The sequence below is a fragment of the Lactuca virosa genome, chromosome 7 (genome assembly GCF_052849685.1).
Source record: "Lactuca virosa cultivar CGN04683 chromosome 7, Lactuca_virosa_CGN04683_v6, whole genome shotgun sequence".
Classification (NCBI taxonomy): Eukaryota; Viridiplantae; Streptophyta; class Magnoliopsida; order Asterales; family Asteraceae; genus Lactuca; species Lactuca virosa.
In genome coordinates, this window is record NC_136432.1 from 103,802,339 (window position 1) to 103,816,281 (window position 13,943).

Genomic DNA, 13,943 nt, shown 5'->3' on the forward strand with positions numbered 1-13,943 from the left:
TCTCTAGTTAGTCCTTATAAAAACTAACTAGTCTCTTTTATAAAAGCTTGGGTTTTTATGTAAGTGTGGTAAAATGTGTTGTGTATTTGTATAACTTTGAAAGATATAATTACTAACTATTATGTTAATCAATATTATTGAAAATAATATTAATAAATATATAATTAAATCATTTCCCAATCCGTTTTCTAGAAATATGAGCGTCCAAACGCGGTAGATTTCCGTATTTGCGGTATTTGACATTTTACCGGAAGAATAAATGGAGTATAGAGTTATATACTAAATTGTATCACATTCTATAAAATGTGTTCCGACATTTTATACTTATTGTATATGGAATGTTGTGGTGCATTTAGAGTCGATACCTGGTGTACATTTATCGTTTTTTGTGATTGAATCGTCGTAACTTTTGAATGTGAGCTCCGTTTTAGACATTCTATATGTCTATGGATTTGTAAATACAAAAACCTCGTGTTACGAATATTATTTATACCAAAATAATATTTGGGTTGTTTATCGAATTTTAAGATGGTGTTAAGCTATTTTACATAATTAGAGCGTTTACTCGATAACTGAACCAAGATGGCGTATGTAGTATTATAGTTGTCAATAATACATTAGGAGGTTATGAAAGTTTACATATCAACTCATTAACCTAAATTTACGCTTTGGTTTTTTTTTACCAATTTTGAAGGTTGTCACATCATTCCCCCGTTAGAACGAATTTCGTCCTGAAATTAGCTTTTTGAATCGGGTTCCTAGGAAATGGGAAATAATTGTGGGTACTTTTGTTTCGTTTGGTCCTCACACTCCCAAGTAAACTCAGGTCCTCGCTTAGTGTTCCAGCGAACCTTAACTATAGAGATGTGACTTTGTTTTGTTTTCTTGACATCCCTATTCATGAACTCGATGAGTTGTGCGACAAAGTTCAGACTTTCATTGACCTCGATCTTGCTTAACAGAACGACAAGAGTTTTGTCGGATAGGCGTTTATAGGCGTTTCTTGAGGTTTCATATGTGAAAGGTAGGATGTATATTGCTAAGTTCTTGGGGCAGTAGGAGCTTGTAAGCTACATGACCTATCCTTGTAAGGATATCAAAATGTCCTATATTTCATGGATTAAGTTTTCCTTGCTTGCTAAATCGTACTATTCCTTTCCATGGTGATACATTTAACATTATCCGGTCACCGACCTGAAACACCAAGGGTTCGAGTCTCCTGTCTGTATTGCTCTTTTGCCGATATCGAGACGCTTTCAGTCGTTGCTATATTTAAACGATCTTCTACGTTGTTTCCCCTATAATTTTTGGAACAATGAGTGTGCTATTCTTCACTTGACACCTACCTAATTGGGTATCGCCAACCTCAGCCCAACATAACGGTGACCTACAGTTGCGTCCGTAAAGAGCCGCAAACGGAACGACATTGATGCTGGAGTGGTAGTTATTGTTGTAGGAGAATTCAATTAAGGATAGCTGAGCGTCCCATGCCTTGACGAAGTCCATCATACAACCACGAAGCATGTATTTTAGTGTTTGAATAGTTCGCTCACTCTGACCATCTATTTGTGGATGGTAAGTTATACTCACATCAAATCGGGTCCCCAAGGATTTCTACAACGATTGTCAAAAGTGTGAAGTGAACCGGCTGTTCCTATATGAGATAATGGACATTAACACACCGTGCAGTCCCACGATCTCTTTGAGATAGGTCCTTGTCAGCTTTTCCATCTTATTCGTCTCTTTGATTGGTAGGAAGTGTGCTGATTTGGTTAGTTTGTCAACAAACATCGAAATGGTCTCAAGCCCACCAGCAGTCTTAGGTAACTTTGTTATGAAATCCATGGTAATCTACTCCCACTTCCACTCGGGTATTTTCGGTTGCTGTAACAAACCCGAGTGCTTCTGATATTCTACCTTGACTTTGGCACATGTCAAACAATTGACCACATCAGTGGCAATCTCTTCTTTCATGTTCGGCCACCAATGCAACCTTTTTTTAGGTCCATGTACATTTTGTCTGAACCAGGATGAACATAATATTTAGTCTTGTGTGCTTAATCCATAATCAGTTCTCTAAGCCCACCGCACTTTGGCATCCAGATTCGATTCATGAAGTATTGAATGCCATCATCTCTAAGTTTAAAGTTCTTATCCATTCCTCACAACGCTTAACTCGAGGCGTGTTTTTGTTTTCTGGACCTCGAGTTGAGCAATCCTGATTTGCTCGAAAAGATGTAAGTGTATGGTTATTGTTAACGTTATTAGTATATGCCCTGAGTGTTCCTTCTGGCGCAAAGCTTCTGCCATTAAGTTCGCCTTGCCCGGATGGTAAAAAATATATCATTCATTATCACTTAACAGCTCGACCCATCTCGCTGCCTCATGTTAAGCTCTTTCTGGTTGAGCATATGCTGAAGGATCTTGTGATCAGTAAATACCATGCACTTGGTACCATACATATAATGTCTCTAAATCTTCAATGCGAATACCACAACTCCAATCTCAAGATCGTGGGTGGTGTAGTTGACCCCATGGGTTCTGAGCTTCCTAGAAGCATAGACGATGAACTTTCCTCTTTGCATTGTGAGTGGTTTAGCTATCTTGGAGAAGTTCTTGATGAGTCTTCGATAGTAGCCAGCAAGACCCAAGAACTGGCATACCTCCGTTGGCGTCCTTGGTTCTTCCCAGTTCTCCGTTTCCTTTATTTTGGATGGGTCAACATGTATTCCATCTTTGCTGACCACGTGCCCCAGGAAGTCTACCTTCCGTAAGCAGAACTCACACTTAGAAAATTTTGCATACAATTTCTCCTTTCATAACAACTCCATCAATGATCGCAAGTACTGACTATGCTCCTCTTCACTTCGTGAGTATATCAATATATCATCGATGAATACGATAAAAAAAATTTATCTAGATATGGTCTGCATATGCGGTTTATGAGGTCCATGAATACCGCTGGAGCAGTGGTCAGTCCAAACGACATTATGACAAACTCATAGTGGCCATAACGAGTTCTGAACGTCGTCTTTAAAATATTTTCTTCCTAAACTCTAAGTTGGTTGTACCCTGATCTCAAATCGATCTTTGAGATGTAGTTGGATCCCTGTAATTGGTCGAACAGTTCATCAATCCAGGGGAGTGGGTACTGGTCATTGGTTAGCTTGTTCAGTTCGCGATAGTAAATACACATTCAAAAGGTTGTATCTTTCTTCTTTACAAATAGGACCGGTGCTCCCCAAGGTGAGAAGCTCGGTCCGATAAACCCTTTATGTAATAATTCGTGTAGTTGACTAGATAACTTTTGCATATCTATCGAGGCTAATCTGTATGGGGACTTTGCTATGGGGGTTTCTTCTGGGATTAAATCTATTCAGAACTCGCTTGTCGAACAGGTGGTAACCCTGGAAGGTCTTCTGGAAATATGTTGGGAAAGTCATGGGCTTCTAGTATGTCCATGATTTCCTTCACCTCTAACTCCTTGTGTATAATTTGGGCTAGGAATGCATAATACTTCTTGTGCAAGTACATATGCGCTTTCATACACGAGATGATACAGAGGCCCTTGCCTTGTTTTCCACCGTACATAATGAGAGTTTTGTTGTTTGGAAAATTTATGCGGATGGTTTCTCGTGATACATGATGTCGGCACAATGAGGGCTAACCATTATATATTGACAATCACATCGAATCTCCCAATAGTCATAGGCCTGAGGTTGATTTATAAGATGTGGTCGTTTAGTGTTAGGGTGCAGTTTAGGTAATTTTTTTTTGGTATTTTCGGTTCTCCCATTAGCCATTTCTAGTGTACATATTTATTTAAGTGGTTGGGGGTTTTGTTTTATTAATTGTTTTAACTTGTGACTAATAAAGCTTCTTTCAGCACTACTATCAAAAAGTGTGTAGGCATATGATTTATTGACAAGGAACGTATAGTTATAGCGGTAGGCTCCTACATTGCTCCTTTGGACAATCCCTCTTGTAGTGTCATTGGCTACATCGTGGTGAAGTGTAGTTCATGGCTTGGTGGTTGGTTTGATCGCAAGGATTTTATCATTTGTCCACCATGGCACGACTAGGGTGTTGGCCACGACATGATGCATTAACCATTGACCGTTGACTTTTGACCAGTTTACTTTTAGTATAATTTATGGTTTGAATCGTAAATTAAGGGTTGACCTCTAACAGGTAATGTATTCAATATAAAATTATAACGTATATAGTCATTTTGAATGTCTTGACGTCGAAAACATCCAGAAACCAGTGAGCACTCGGTATATTGATAGCGATGTACAACTGCACAAAATGTTGGAATTAACTAATCATCAAGTAACAATATCTTATAAATGACTATTATGTAGGTAATGTAATTGAAAAAACAAATTATACCGTATAACACTCAGACAAATTTGGGTAAATGGATCCATCAGCCATGTTATTCCAGTCATATGCATCCGTGATGAACGCCGACAACACAAACGTCCACCAAGCATCATCCGGTCTACACTTTATCAATAATGAGATCCACATAATGATGTGCTGCCAGTAAATATATATACAATTAATTAAGTATTGTTATTATCAACGTAGTACTTAATGATCACATAATTATATAACATACATCACATTCCAACCAGCCTGCATGAGTATAACCATATAAGCGCGTCCAAAACTCAACCATCGGTATACCAGTGATAAAACAATGGGAAAAACAATAAAGCATCACGTTCTTTATATATAGTGTGAACCATGGTTTCTAATAGATTGTCCAATTGTGATGGTTGTTAGTGTACAACACCTTTATTCTTCATTTGTATCCATGGGGACTTATACGATACAAATATAATTTTTTGTCGTTGAAAACTCCTAGGAGGGGGTGTAAACGTTTTGTAATATTCCCGAGGAATCTCTTTTATATCCGACAGGTGAATATATATATATATATATATATATATATATATATATATAGACGACTGGTTATGTCTATTCATTCGGCGGCTCTTTAGGTGTACCATACCCAAAATTTTACTGCCATAAGGCATTGTAGCATGTGGTACAACAACATCCATGATATGTGACTACACAGTTAACTAGTATTTAATTATAAAAGATGCAATAATGTGTATACCATAAACTTAAATAAAAACTGTATGGGAGTGAAATAATTAACAAAGTATATCCACCCCCTTTGTGGTACCAACATCATCTGCAACAACCTTATTATTTATTTTTTTAAGCATGGATACCATAGCTTCCAGTTCCACAAAAGGCATCTCATGTACCCTCAACTACTCACAACATTCACATAACCTGATTTGCAACTTAGTAATAGTTCATTCATTATCAGTTGATTGTACAGTGGGTGGTGGTGGGTCATAGTGGGTGGTGGTGGGTCATATGCATATGAACCTTTCATGGAATATGTTCGATCATTCTTTTGTTAAGGCTCGTGGGTAGGAGAATGTTGGGGTGATGTTGTTAGAAAAGGTGCCTTGTGAACTTCTATGATAGCAAAAGTAGGGAGCTCAATCCACGCCCAGCTAAAAGTCCACTATTTAGGACGACTCTCATCTATTGTCGGCTCCAACTTTTGTATAAATCTATTATCCGACTAACAAAATTATATAATTATAAATAAGAATAAATTATACATATAGATGAAAATTATAAATTATATAAGTAATCATATGTCGTTAATGATTAGAAACTGCTTGCACTGGTCCACTTGCATCTTCATCGGTTTCAACCATCTAACAATATGAGGGATCACATTTGTTTTTCGGGTAAATAACAAACTACCTCACACTAAAACTCTAATTAATCCATATCTACAAGTGTAATGTATTAAAATATTATCATACAAAAAAATTTTAAATTGTTAATCATGTATTTTACCTTAAAAGTGTATACAAACTTGTTTAGGGTGTACGTCATTTTTTTAATGTTTTTTGGGGTTTTGTACCACCGGATGTATAAGATTCCCAACCTTACTAAATATAGTGAGTAGCTGTGAGTACAATTGATCCCAAATTAATATCCCTCATGGATATCCGCAACATAAAAAAATATTAAAAATTAAATACAATAAAAATAGTGATTAGTAATGATAACTATAAATTAAGAACATGATATTTGTTAAATTCATCATGGTTGTATAGCAAAGCGAAATACTCCCCTATCATAGGCTGAGGACCCAATCGCCCATTCAATTCCTTATCTAACAGATATAGAAGACATATACGGATCACATCCTCATCCGATAACTCATTAATAGAATTGTTAAACACATTAACCACTTGTTTTAATTTCACGGAGACATTCCTCGCAACTATAGGAAGTACACAGGATCGAAAGGCGGCACCATAAATGGAGGCAGGAATATAGTCACCAAAGTTAAAGCCGATGAGAAGACAAAATTCTTTCCTGCCAAATGACAGCTCGTAACCCCCTGTCTCAAAATCATTTCCTCTACTTTGCTTAGGGTCCATGATAAGTTTGTGGCAATAAATGTAATGTATAAGTAAAGCATCCTCATCTACCATAGGAATATCTAACAACATCCCAAAACATGTATTCGGAACATAGTCAGGCATGACAGTCTGTCTTTGATTCTCGCAAAAATATCCACAACGATTGTGAGTTTGCAAGAAAGTATAATTGATGCATCAAAAATCTTGTCATGCTACAAATATAAATTTTTTCATAAGTTTAAATCATGTTTCGGAACGAAAGGTGATGAACACTCCCAACATGTTCTTCGAATTCTGGACATGTTTTATGTGTTCTGGAATATTCCAAAAATATTTTTTTTGTTCCGGAATACATTTTTCGATGTATTTTACCCTAATATAAGTTGATAAAGTAGTTTTTGGTTGGTCCTAAATGTAATGGTAACATGTATTGCAAGTCCAGAACGTGTTCTTCGTATTCGAAACTAAGAACAAAAATCATAACATTAAAAAAAATAAAAGTATATGAGCATATGAATTACCCATAAAACAACCAGGTAACCATGATCATGTTCTATATCTTATCTCCGAATTGTGTAGTATTTCCCGGAATGTGTCGGAATGGTTTGTTAGTCGATATCCGGAAAGTGTCGGAATATACCTCACAAAATGGTTTTGTAAATCGAAATCCGGAACAAGTTGGATTTTTCCGGAAGGTCTTTCATGGGCCATTCCGGAACATGTGGTTATTTTTCAAAATAATAATAATAATAATAATAATAATAATAATAATAATAATAATTGGTTGTTTTTTACAAAAATACACCAAAAAATGGCTGAATTCCGTTAAATTATCCACTTATTCGTTAAGAATTCTTAAATATTCATCAATGCCTCAACAGCTGCTTGTAGGGACATGTAATATATGAAATACTTTTAATTAGCAAACTAGAATTTAGTTCTTAAATCTCACTATTCACAATAACATAAGGGCAAGTGCCATATTAGCCCATCGAATTTGTCGTGTTTGTTTTAAAAGGTTACCTAATTGTTTTTTTGTACATTAAGGGAATGAACTCTCATTTAACCTGTTAAAAAAGTCATTTAACCCACTATAACAGGTTTTAATCTCATTGTAGCCTCATTTCGGTTTCTTATACCCAAATCTTTCAATCAATCGAATCAAATTCTTCTCTTTTCATCATTAGAACAAAAAAAAACTTATTTGACCAAACAACCCACCACCCCTAATGATCTGATTAGTGTCAAACATCAAGAATTCAAGCTTTTCAGATCGGCCACCAATGACTAAACCATTTTGGACATGAATCAAGTGAAAAATGTTTTCATAAAATAGGAATCTGTGATCTAAACTTAGATACAAAGGAAAAATCCCTCTGTCATCTAAGAAATTGTTGAAAGGGGCATCGGTGTATTTTTCATACCAGCAATCACTAACCCTTGAAATCGACCCTATAAGCATGTTGTATGAGAGGTGTATCGAAATCAACTTGTTAAGGTTTCCCAAATTATCAGGGATTGGTCCGTTGAACCTGTTTCCACTTAGATCCAACCGAGAAAGCTGCTCTAGCTTGAAAGAGAATGTAGAATAGAACCCACAAATTAGTTGGTCGTCAAGTATAGTTCTGTAAGCTATTGAGCTCAAAGATTTGTTGGTGATTTTATCACCAAATATATTTTAGTGTAATAGACTTAACAAGTGTTTCAAGAATAATATTTTAGTTATAATACAAGTTAGGAGGTGCGGGAGTGCACACTTGTATTTACTAAATATTGTTAGTACTGAACCCTAATCTACTGTGTTAAGACATTACAAGGTTTAATTTGTCATTCTTGAAAGACATTACAAGGTTTAATTTGTCATTCTTGAAAGATGACAACTGTTTTGATTTATCCGTTGTTGGATAAGTCTGGTAAAACGGCCTATTGAAACACAGAGAAAAAGACAGAACGATTTCTTTTTCACCTTCTTCAATTGATTCTGATTTAGTGCCTAAGATCGGAATTGCTGCATCAGGAATTATCCCAGTTTGGATTTCGTGATACCTAAGGCATATAGGGTCGAAATATCAAACAAGGAAAGTGTTTACACGATTCCTGTTTGTTATCCAGATTTCCTAGAACCCTATTTCAATATCCCCAACAAGATTTCATTTGTAATCTCTCCTTCAATATTATTGTTACCAAGCAAAAGGATTTGAAGGGAAGAAATGTTTGAAAATTCTACAGGAATGGTACCCGGAAATTGGTTTTGCCCCAAGTTTAATAACATCAAACTAGTTAGGTTTCCTACACTAGTATAAAAATGACCTACATACACACCATAAAAGAGTGACCATATACGTATAGTGACATTTTGTTTTTTCACTGAAAGGGTGACAGAAGGCGATGCCATCGTAGCGATCTTATGGACACATTAAAATTTAGTGTTCGTATGATATGAAAAAATGTAACTGTACCATAAAAGTGTGACCATATACGTATAGTGACATTTTCGTTTCTTTTGTTTTAAGGTTGTTAATTCAAGGTTACACTAAAATAGGGGAGGATTGTTGGTGATTTTATCACCAAATATATTTTAGTGTAATGGACTTAACAAGTGTTTCAAGAATAATATTTTAGTTATAATACAAGTTAGGAGGTGCGGGAGTGCACACTTGTATTTACTAAATATTGTTAGTACCGAACCTTAATCTACTGTGTTAAGACATTACAAGGTTTAATTTGTCATTCTTGAAAGACATTACAAGGTTCTAATTTGTCATTCTTGAAAGATGACAACTGTTTTCATTTATCCGTTGTTGGATAAGTCTTGTAAAACGGCCTATTGAAACACAGAGAAAAACACAGAACGATTTCTTTTTCATCTTCTTCAATTGATTCTGATTTAGTTCCTAAAATCGGAATTGTTGTGTCACGAATTATCCCAGTTTGGATTTCGTGATACCCAAGGCATATAGGGTCTAAATATCAAACAAGGAAAGTGTTTACACGATTCCTGTTTGTTATCCAAATTTCCCATAAACCTATTTCAATATCCCCAACATTCTTGTTTGATATTTCCGTTTTCTGGAAAAAGATGGCTGGCAATTCATTGAAAGATATGAATACTTCGTTTGGAAAATTGGAGAAATTTCAGGGCCAAGATTTCAGACGTTGGAAAAAGAAGATGAACTTCTGGTTGACCACTTTGAAGGTTGTTTATGTTCTTTCTACTCCAAAACCAGAAGAGGTTGAAGATGCAAGTCTGGAATAGATCAGAAGGAGGAGCAAATGGGAGAATGACAACTACATCTGTCTTGGTGACATTTTGAATGGTATGTGTGATTCCCTCTTTGACACTCATCAAAATATTGAAACAGCAAGTGAATTATGGAACACACTTGAAGCAAAATATATTGCTGAAGATGCTTCAAGTAAAAAGTTCATTGTTTCTGATTTCAACAATTATAAGATGGTTGATTCTCGATCTGTAATGGAACAACATAATGAAATCCTACGAATTTATGGACAATTCACACAACACAACATGTCCATGGACGAATCCTTTGCAATTTCAAGTGTGATTGATAAATTTCCACCCTCATGGAAAGATTTCAAACACCATTTGAAACATAAAAAGGAAGAGATAAGTTTGATTCAACTTGCAAGTCATTTGAAAATCGAAGAAGGACTTCGTGATCAAGAGAATGACAAAGGAACTGGAAAGGGAAAATTTGAATTTAGATAGCCCCAAGTTCATATGGTTGAATGTGATAAAGAAGACAATTCAAATCACAAGGGCAAGGGCAAGGATAAAAAACGTAAGTATGAGGGGAACAACAAAAAGTCCAACAAAAAATACAAGGATTCCAAGGAACTTGTGTGTTGGAGATGCAATCTGAAAGGGCATATGAAACGTGACTGTCGGGTGAAACTTGGAAATAAAGGTGCTAGTGGTAGTAGAAAAGATGGTGCTGGTGGTGGTAGTGGGTCTCATGACCAATCTGCAACCAAAGGTCAATTTATTATTGATCTTGTAAGTTCAGTACCTAATGTTATTCTACTAACTCCTGAAGTTTCTTTTGTACAGGAGGCTGATACAGATTCATGGTCGCATGATACCTGTTCTACACATCACGTGTGTAATGATGAACGATGGTTCACGAAGTTGAACATAGTAAATAAAGGTTCTGTCTTACGCATGGCGGATGAAGGATCAAAGCCAATTTTAGGAACTGGTGTTGTTAGTATTACGTTTACTTCTGGAAAAACAATTAGTTTGTTTGATGTATTATATGTTCCAAAGGTTCGAAAGAACCTTGTGTCTAGTGGTTTGTTGAATTGTATGGGTTATAAACAAGTTATCGAGTCGAACAAGTATGTGTTGACTAAATGTGGAATATTTGTGGGATTTGGATATTATTGTGATCGTGTTTTTAAGTTAAATGTTATAAGTTGTTTTGCATCACAGGTCAAATCTACTTTTATGACTTCTGCACTTAATCTTGATAATTCTATGTTATGGCAAAATAGATTAGGACATGTTCATGTTAAAAGAATGGTTGAAATGTGTGACACCAGTCAAACTTTGGTCAAAAATAAATTGATCAATAATCGTAATTGGGATAAACCAAGTGGTGGAGTTCGTAACAAAGTTTCCAAAAACATAAAGAACACTGAAATCCGAGTTATAACGAAGAAGTTATGACCAATCGAAAATCCGCGATAAAACCGGCAAAACACTATTCAGTGTAAAAAGTGAATTTTCGATAAAAGGTTTTTTAGCCTTAACAATCTAAATGAAACTTGTAGAATATGTTAAACCGAAAACGTTCATAAAAACAACGTAAAAATCTGACTTCGTATGACGAAGTTATGATTTTTCGAAGTTTCGGTTTAGCAGTAGACAACTAAATATTCGAAATATAAATCGATCGATATTTAGCCGACGCAACTTAAACGATAATCGAAGGTCTCGTCAAAAGTAGCACAACGGTAAAAAGACAGACGAAAACGGACGTCGGATGAAGAAGTTATGAATTTTTAACGGATTTCCTGTCCCGATCTGTTAAAAATAATAATATTAAAAATAAATTCAAAATCAACCGACAAAGTCTAAACGAAAGTCGTAGAGTATGATTTTACCTACGCGTGCATATAAAGAACATCAAAAACGAAGCTTGTGTGCGAAAGTTATGATTTTCGCAAGTTTTTGGCACAAAAATCAAGAAAAATAGAAAACCGGGAAATTTCGCATGCATGACCTTCAGACACGTCATCATCGCATGCGGACTTCCACGTGTCGACTGCTGATAGGACTGAAGTTCGCGTGACACCTGCTGATTCGACCAAGTCTGCGGTCCAATATCACTCGGACACCTTCGCAGGAGACACACCGGAGACACCCCGGGCATCACCCTCGAACACCCCCCTCACATCGTGCCCTTCTCCTATTGGACCGAAGTCCGGTCCAGTCCTAAGCCGCCACCGCCGAGCCATCAGTCCGAAGCTTCGCCCCGTGGACCTCGCTGCTGATGACACGTGCCTAGCTGACTCACCCTCGGTCCGAGGCCTCGGCCTATAAAAGCCATGCGAGGGCTTCCGAAAAATGTTCACTTTTCACCCCAAATTTCATCCTCATTCAAATCTTTTCACTTCCACAAACTCATATACAACCCCTAAAGCCCCGGTATCAAGTATCAAACCCTAAGCAAGCCTCGAGGCCCCGAGATTCCCGAGAAGTTAACCTCTCTCCTATCGAAACTCTGCCCAATTTAAGCCGGTTTCTCGACAAATAAACTCCTTTCTGGGAAACGAAACCCTGTCCGATTCACCACCTATCAAGTGAGTTCATACCCCCGTATTTTCATAATTTCTACTGTTTTAAAGGGGGGGGGGGGGGGAATACAAGTATAACACAAGAACTTTATGCTATAAAATCATGATTTCAAATCATGATAAAACGACATTAAATCATTAAAAATACTCAAAACATTAAACTCTTTTATCATCTTATATTTTTACCCAAAAATTCAAGTTTGTATATATATATATATATATATATAAGATTTAAAAGGCTTAGGACTGATAACTCATTCCAGGTCATTTTCCTTGTTTGCATGTGGGCTTATAGTACCGGTTATTTGTCCGAGTGTCGTTTAAATTTTACTTATATATAAAATTGTATATGTATATAAATATAATAGTTATTTCATCAGTTTAACTACCTTTGTAACATGTTGAGCAAGGGATTACATGCAAACATGGTTAAATACACATTCAGAAAGTACATATAAATTATAATAGGTATAATTTATACATAGAACAATAATTCATGATTCAAGTATACTAGAATACACAGTTTTACAAGAAACAAGGGTTTTGATATAGAACAAATCAAGAGTTTACACTTATCAAATACATGTTAGAAATTCTAATTCAAGAACATACTGTCAATCATTTATTTCAGAATGATTTGGTTTTCATAAATAATATACATGTAACGTTTATATGCTTTTTATGAGACATTCAAGTTCAGGTTGTTTAATTCATTTTAGACAACATAGGAAAAGCCCTGGCATTATAATCAGAATCTCCAGCCGGTGATCGAAACAAGTTGTGTGTAGATCTATATCGGGATTGACAACCCCGCATTCAGGCTGCTAGCTACAGTCAGGCATACACGCCGATGAGTGGCAATTGTCATCACCAGTTTAAACGGCCACAAAGCGTTTGTTTCGTGCCATCCGTCATAGTATGGTTATAATAACTCATTAAAAAGATATTAACAATACGTTAGTGTATAAAGAACTAAACGAAAGTACACCCTCAAATTACCAGTTTACAAAATACGAAATACAATGGTTCAATACAGTTTTCAATAACAGCTCGTGGAGCCAGGCACACTCTCAGTTACAAGTTTTCATAAAGGAATAAAAATACAAAACATTAATACAAAGAGAACGGTTTATAGGATTAAACCACTTTTACAAATGGGAACCTAGTCATTTACTCTCGGTAAACTAGTATAACATAAAGGACCTTTAGTGGTTAATTCTATAATTCCTTAGTTGCTACATCATAGTTATACATAAGTAATATCCGATTGACAGTGAAATGTGTGACTTCCGCCTTACTTCATGTTCCTTGTTTGGTTGTGGACTTAGGGCAGATACACCCATTTAACTGTCCATTCGATATTGGGTTATATATAATCAGTATAAACTAAGTAATTACAGAGGGAAACTATTGAGGTTATCAGTTAATCACCTCAGGAAATATACGATTTTCTGGAGAAACCAGTGAACTTATCCAAAGAACTTAAGGTATACTTAACAGAACTAAAATACTTATGAACTCACCAGCTTAAATGCTGATCTACTCTTTCCAAATAACTTGTATTCTCAGGAATCCAGTAGACAGGTACACTCCTGAAGCTTTTGAGAAGACTACCTAGTACCGTACCGCAACTCTTGTTTTCTACTGTAC

The 13,943-nt window shown here is 36.0% G+C and overlaps 1 protein-coding gene across 1 annotated transcript; it reads left to right on the forward strand.

Moving 5' to 3' along the window:
- The first annotated feature begins 9,552 nt into the window (after positions 1–9,552).
- On the forward strand, positions 9,553–10,203 carry LOC145126995 (uncharacterized). Its single transcript, XM_079062251.1, has 2 exons — positions 9,553–9,718; positions 9,836–10,203. The coding sequence occupies exons 1-2, from the start codon at positions 9,553–9,555 to the stop codon at positions 10,201–10,203; spliced, it is 534 nt and encodes a 177-aa protein (XP_078918377.1).
- Positions 10,204–13,943: the final 3,740 nt, after the last annotated feature.

Bases quoted from the DNA above. Each gene is read 5' to 3' on its own strand.
- LOC145126995 (XM_079062251.1), top strand. From the start codon at position 9,553: ATGGCTGGCAATTCATTGAAAGATATGAATACTTCGTTTGGAAAATTG. The intron at 9,719-9,835 runs GTCTGGAATAGA...ATATTGAAACAG, and splicing joins AGAAGAGGTTGAAGATGCAA to CAAGTGAATTATGGAACACA.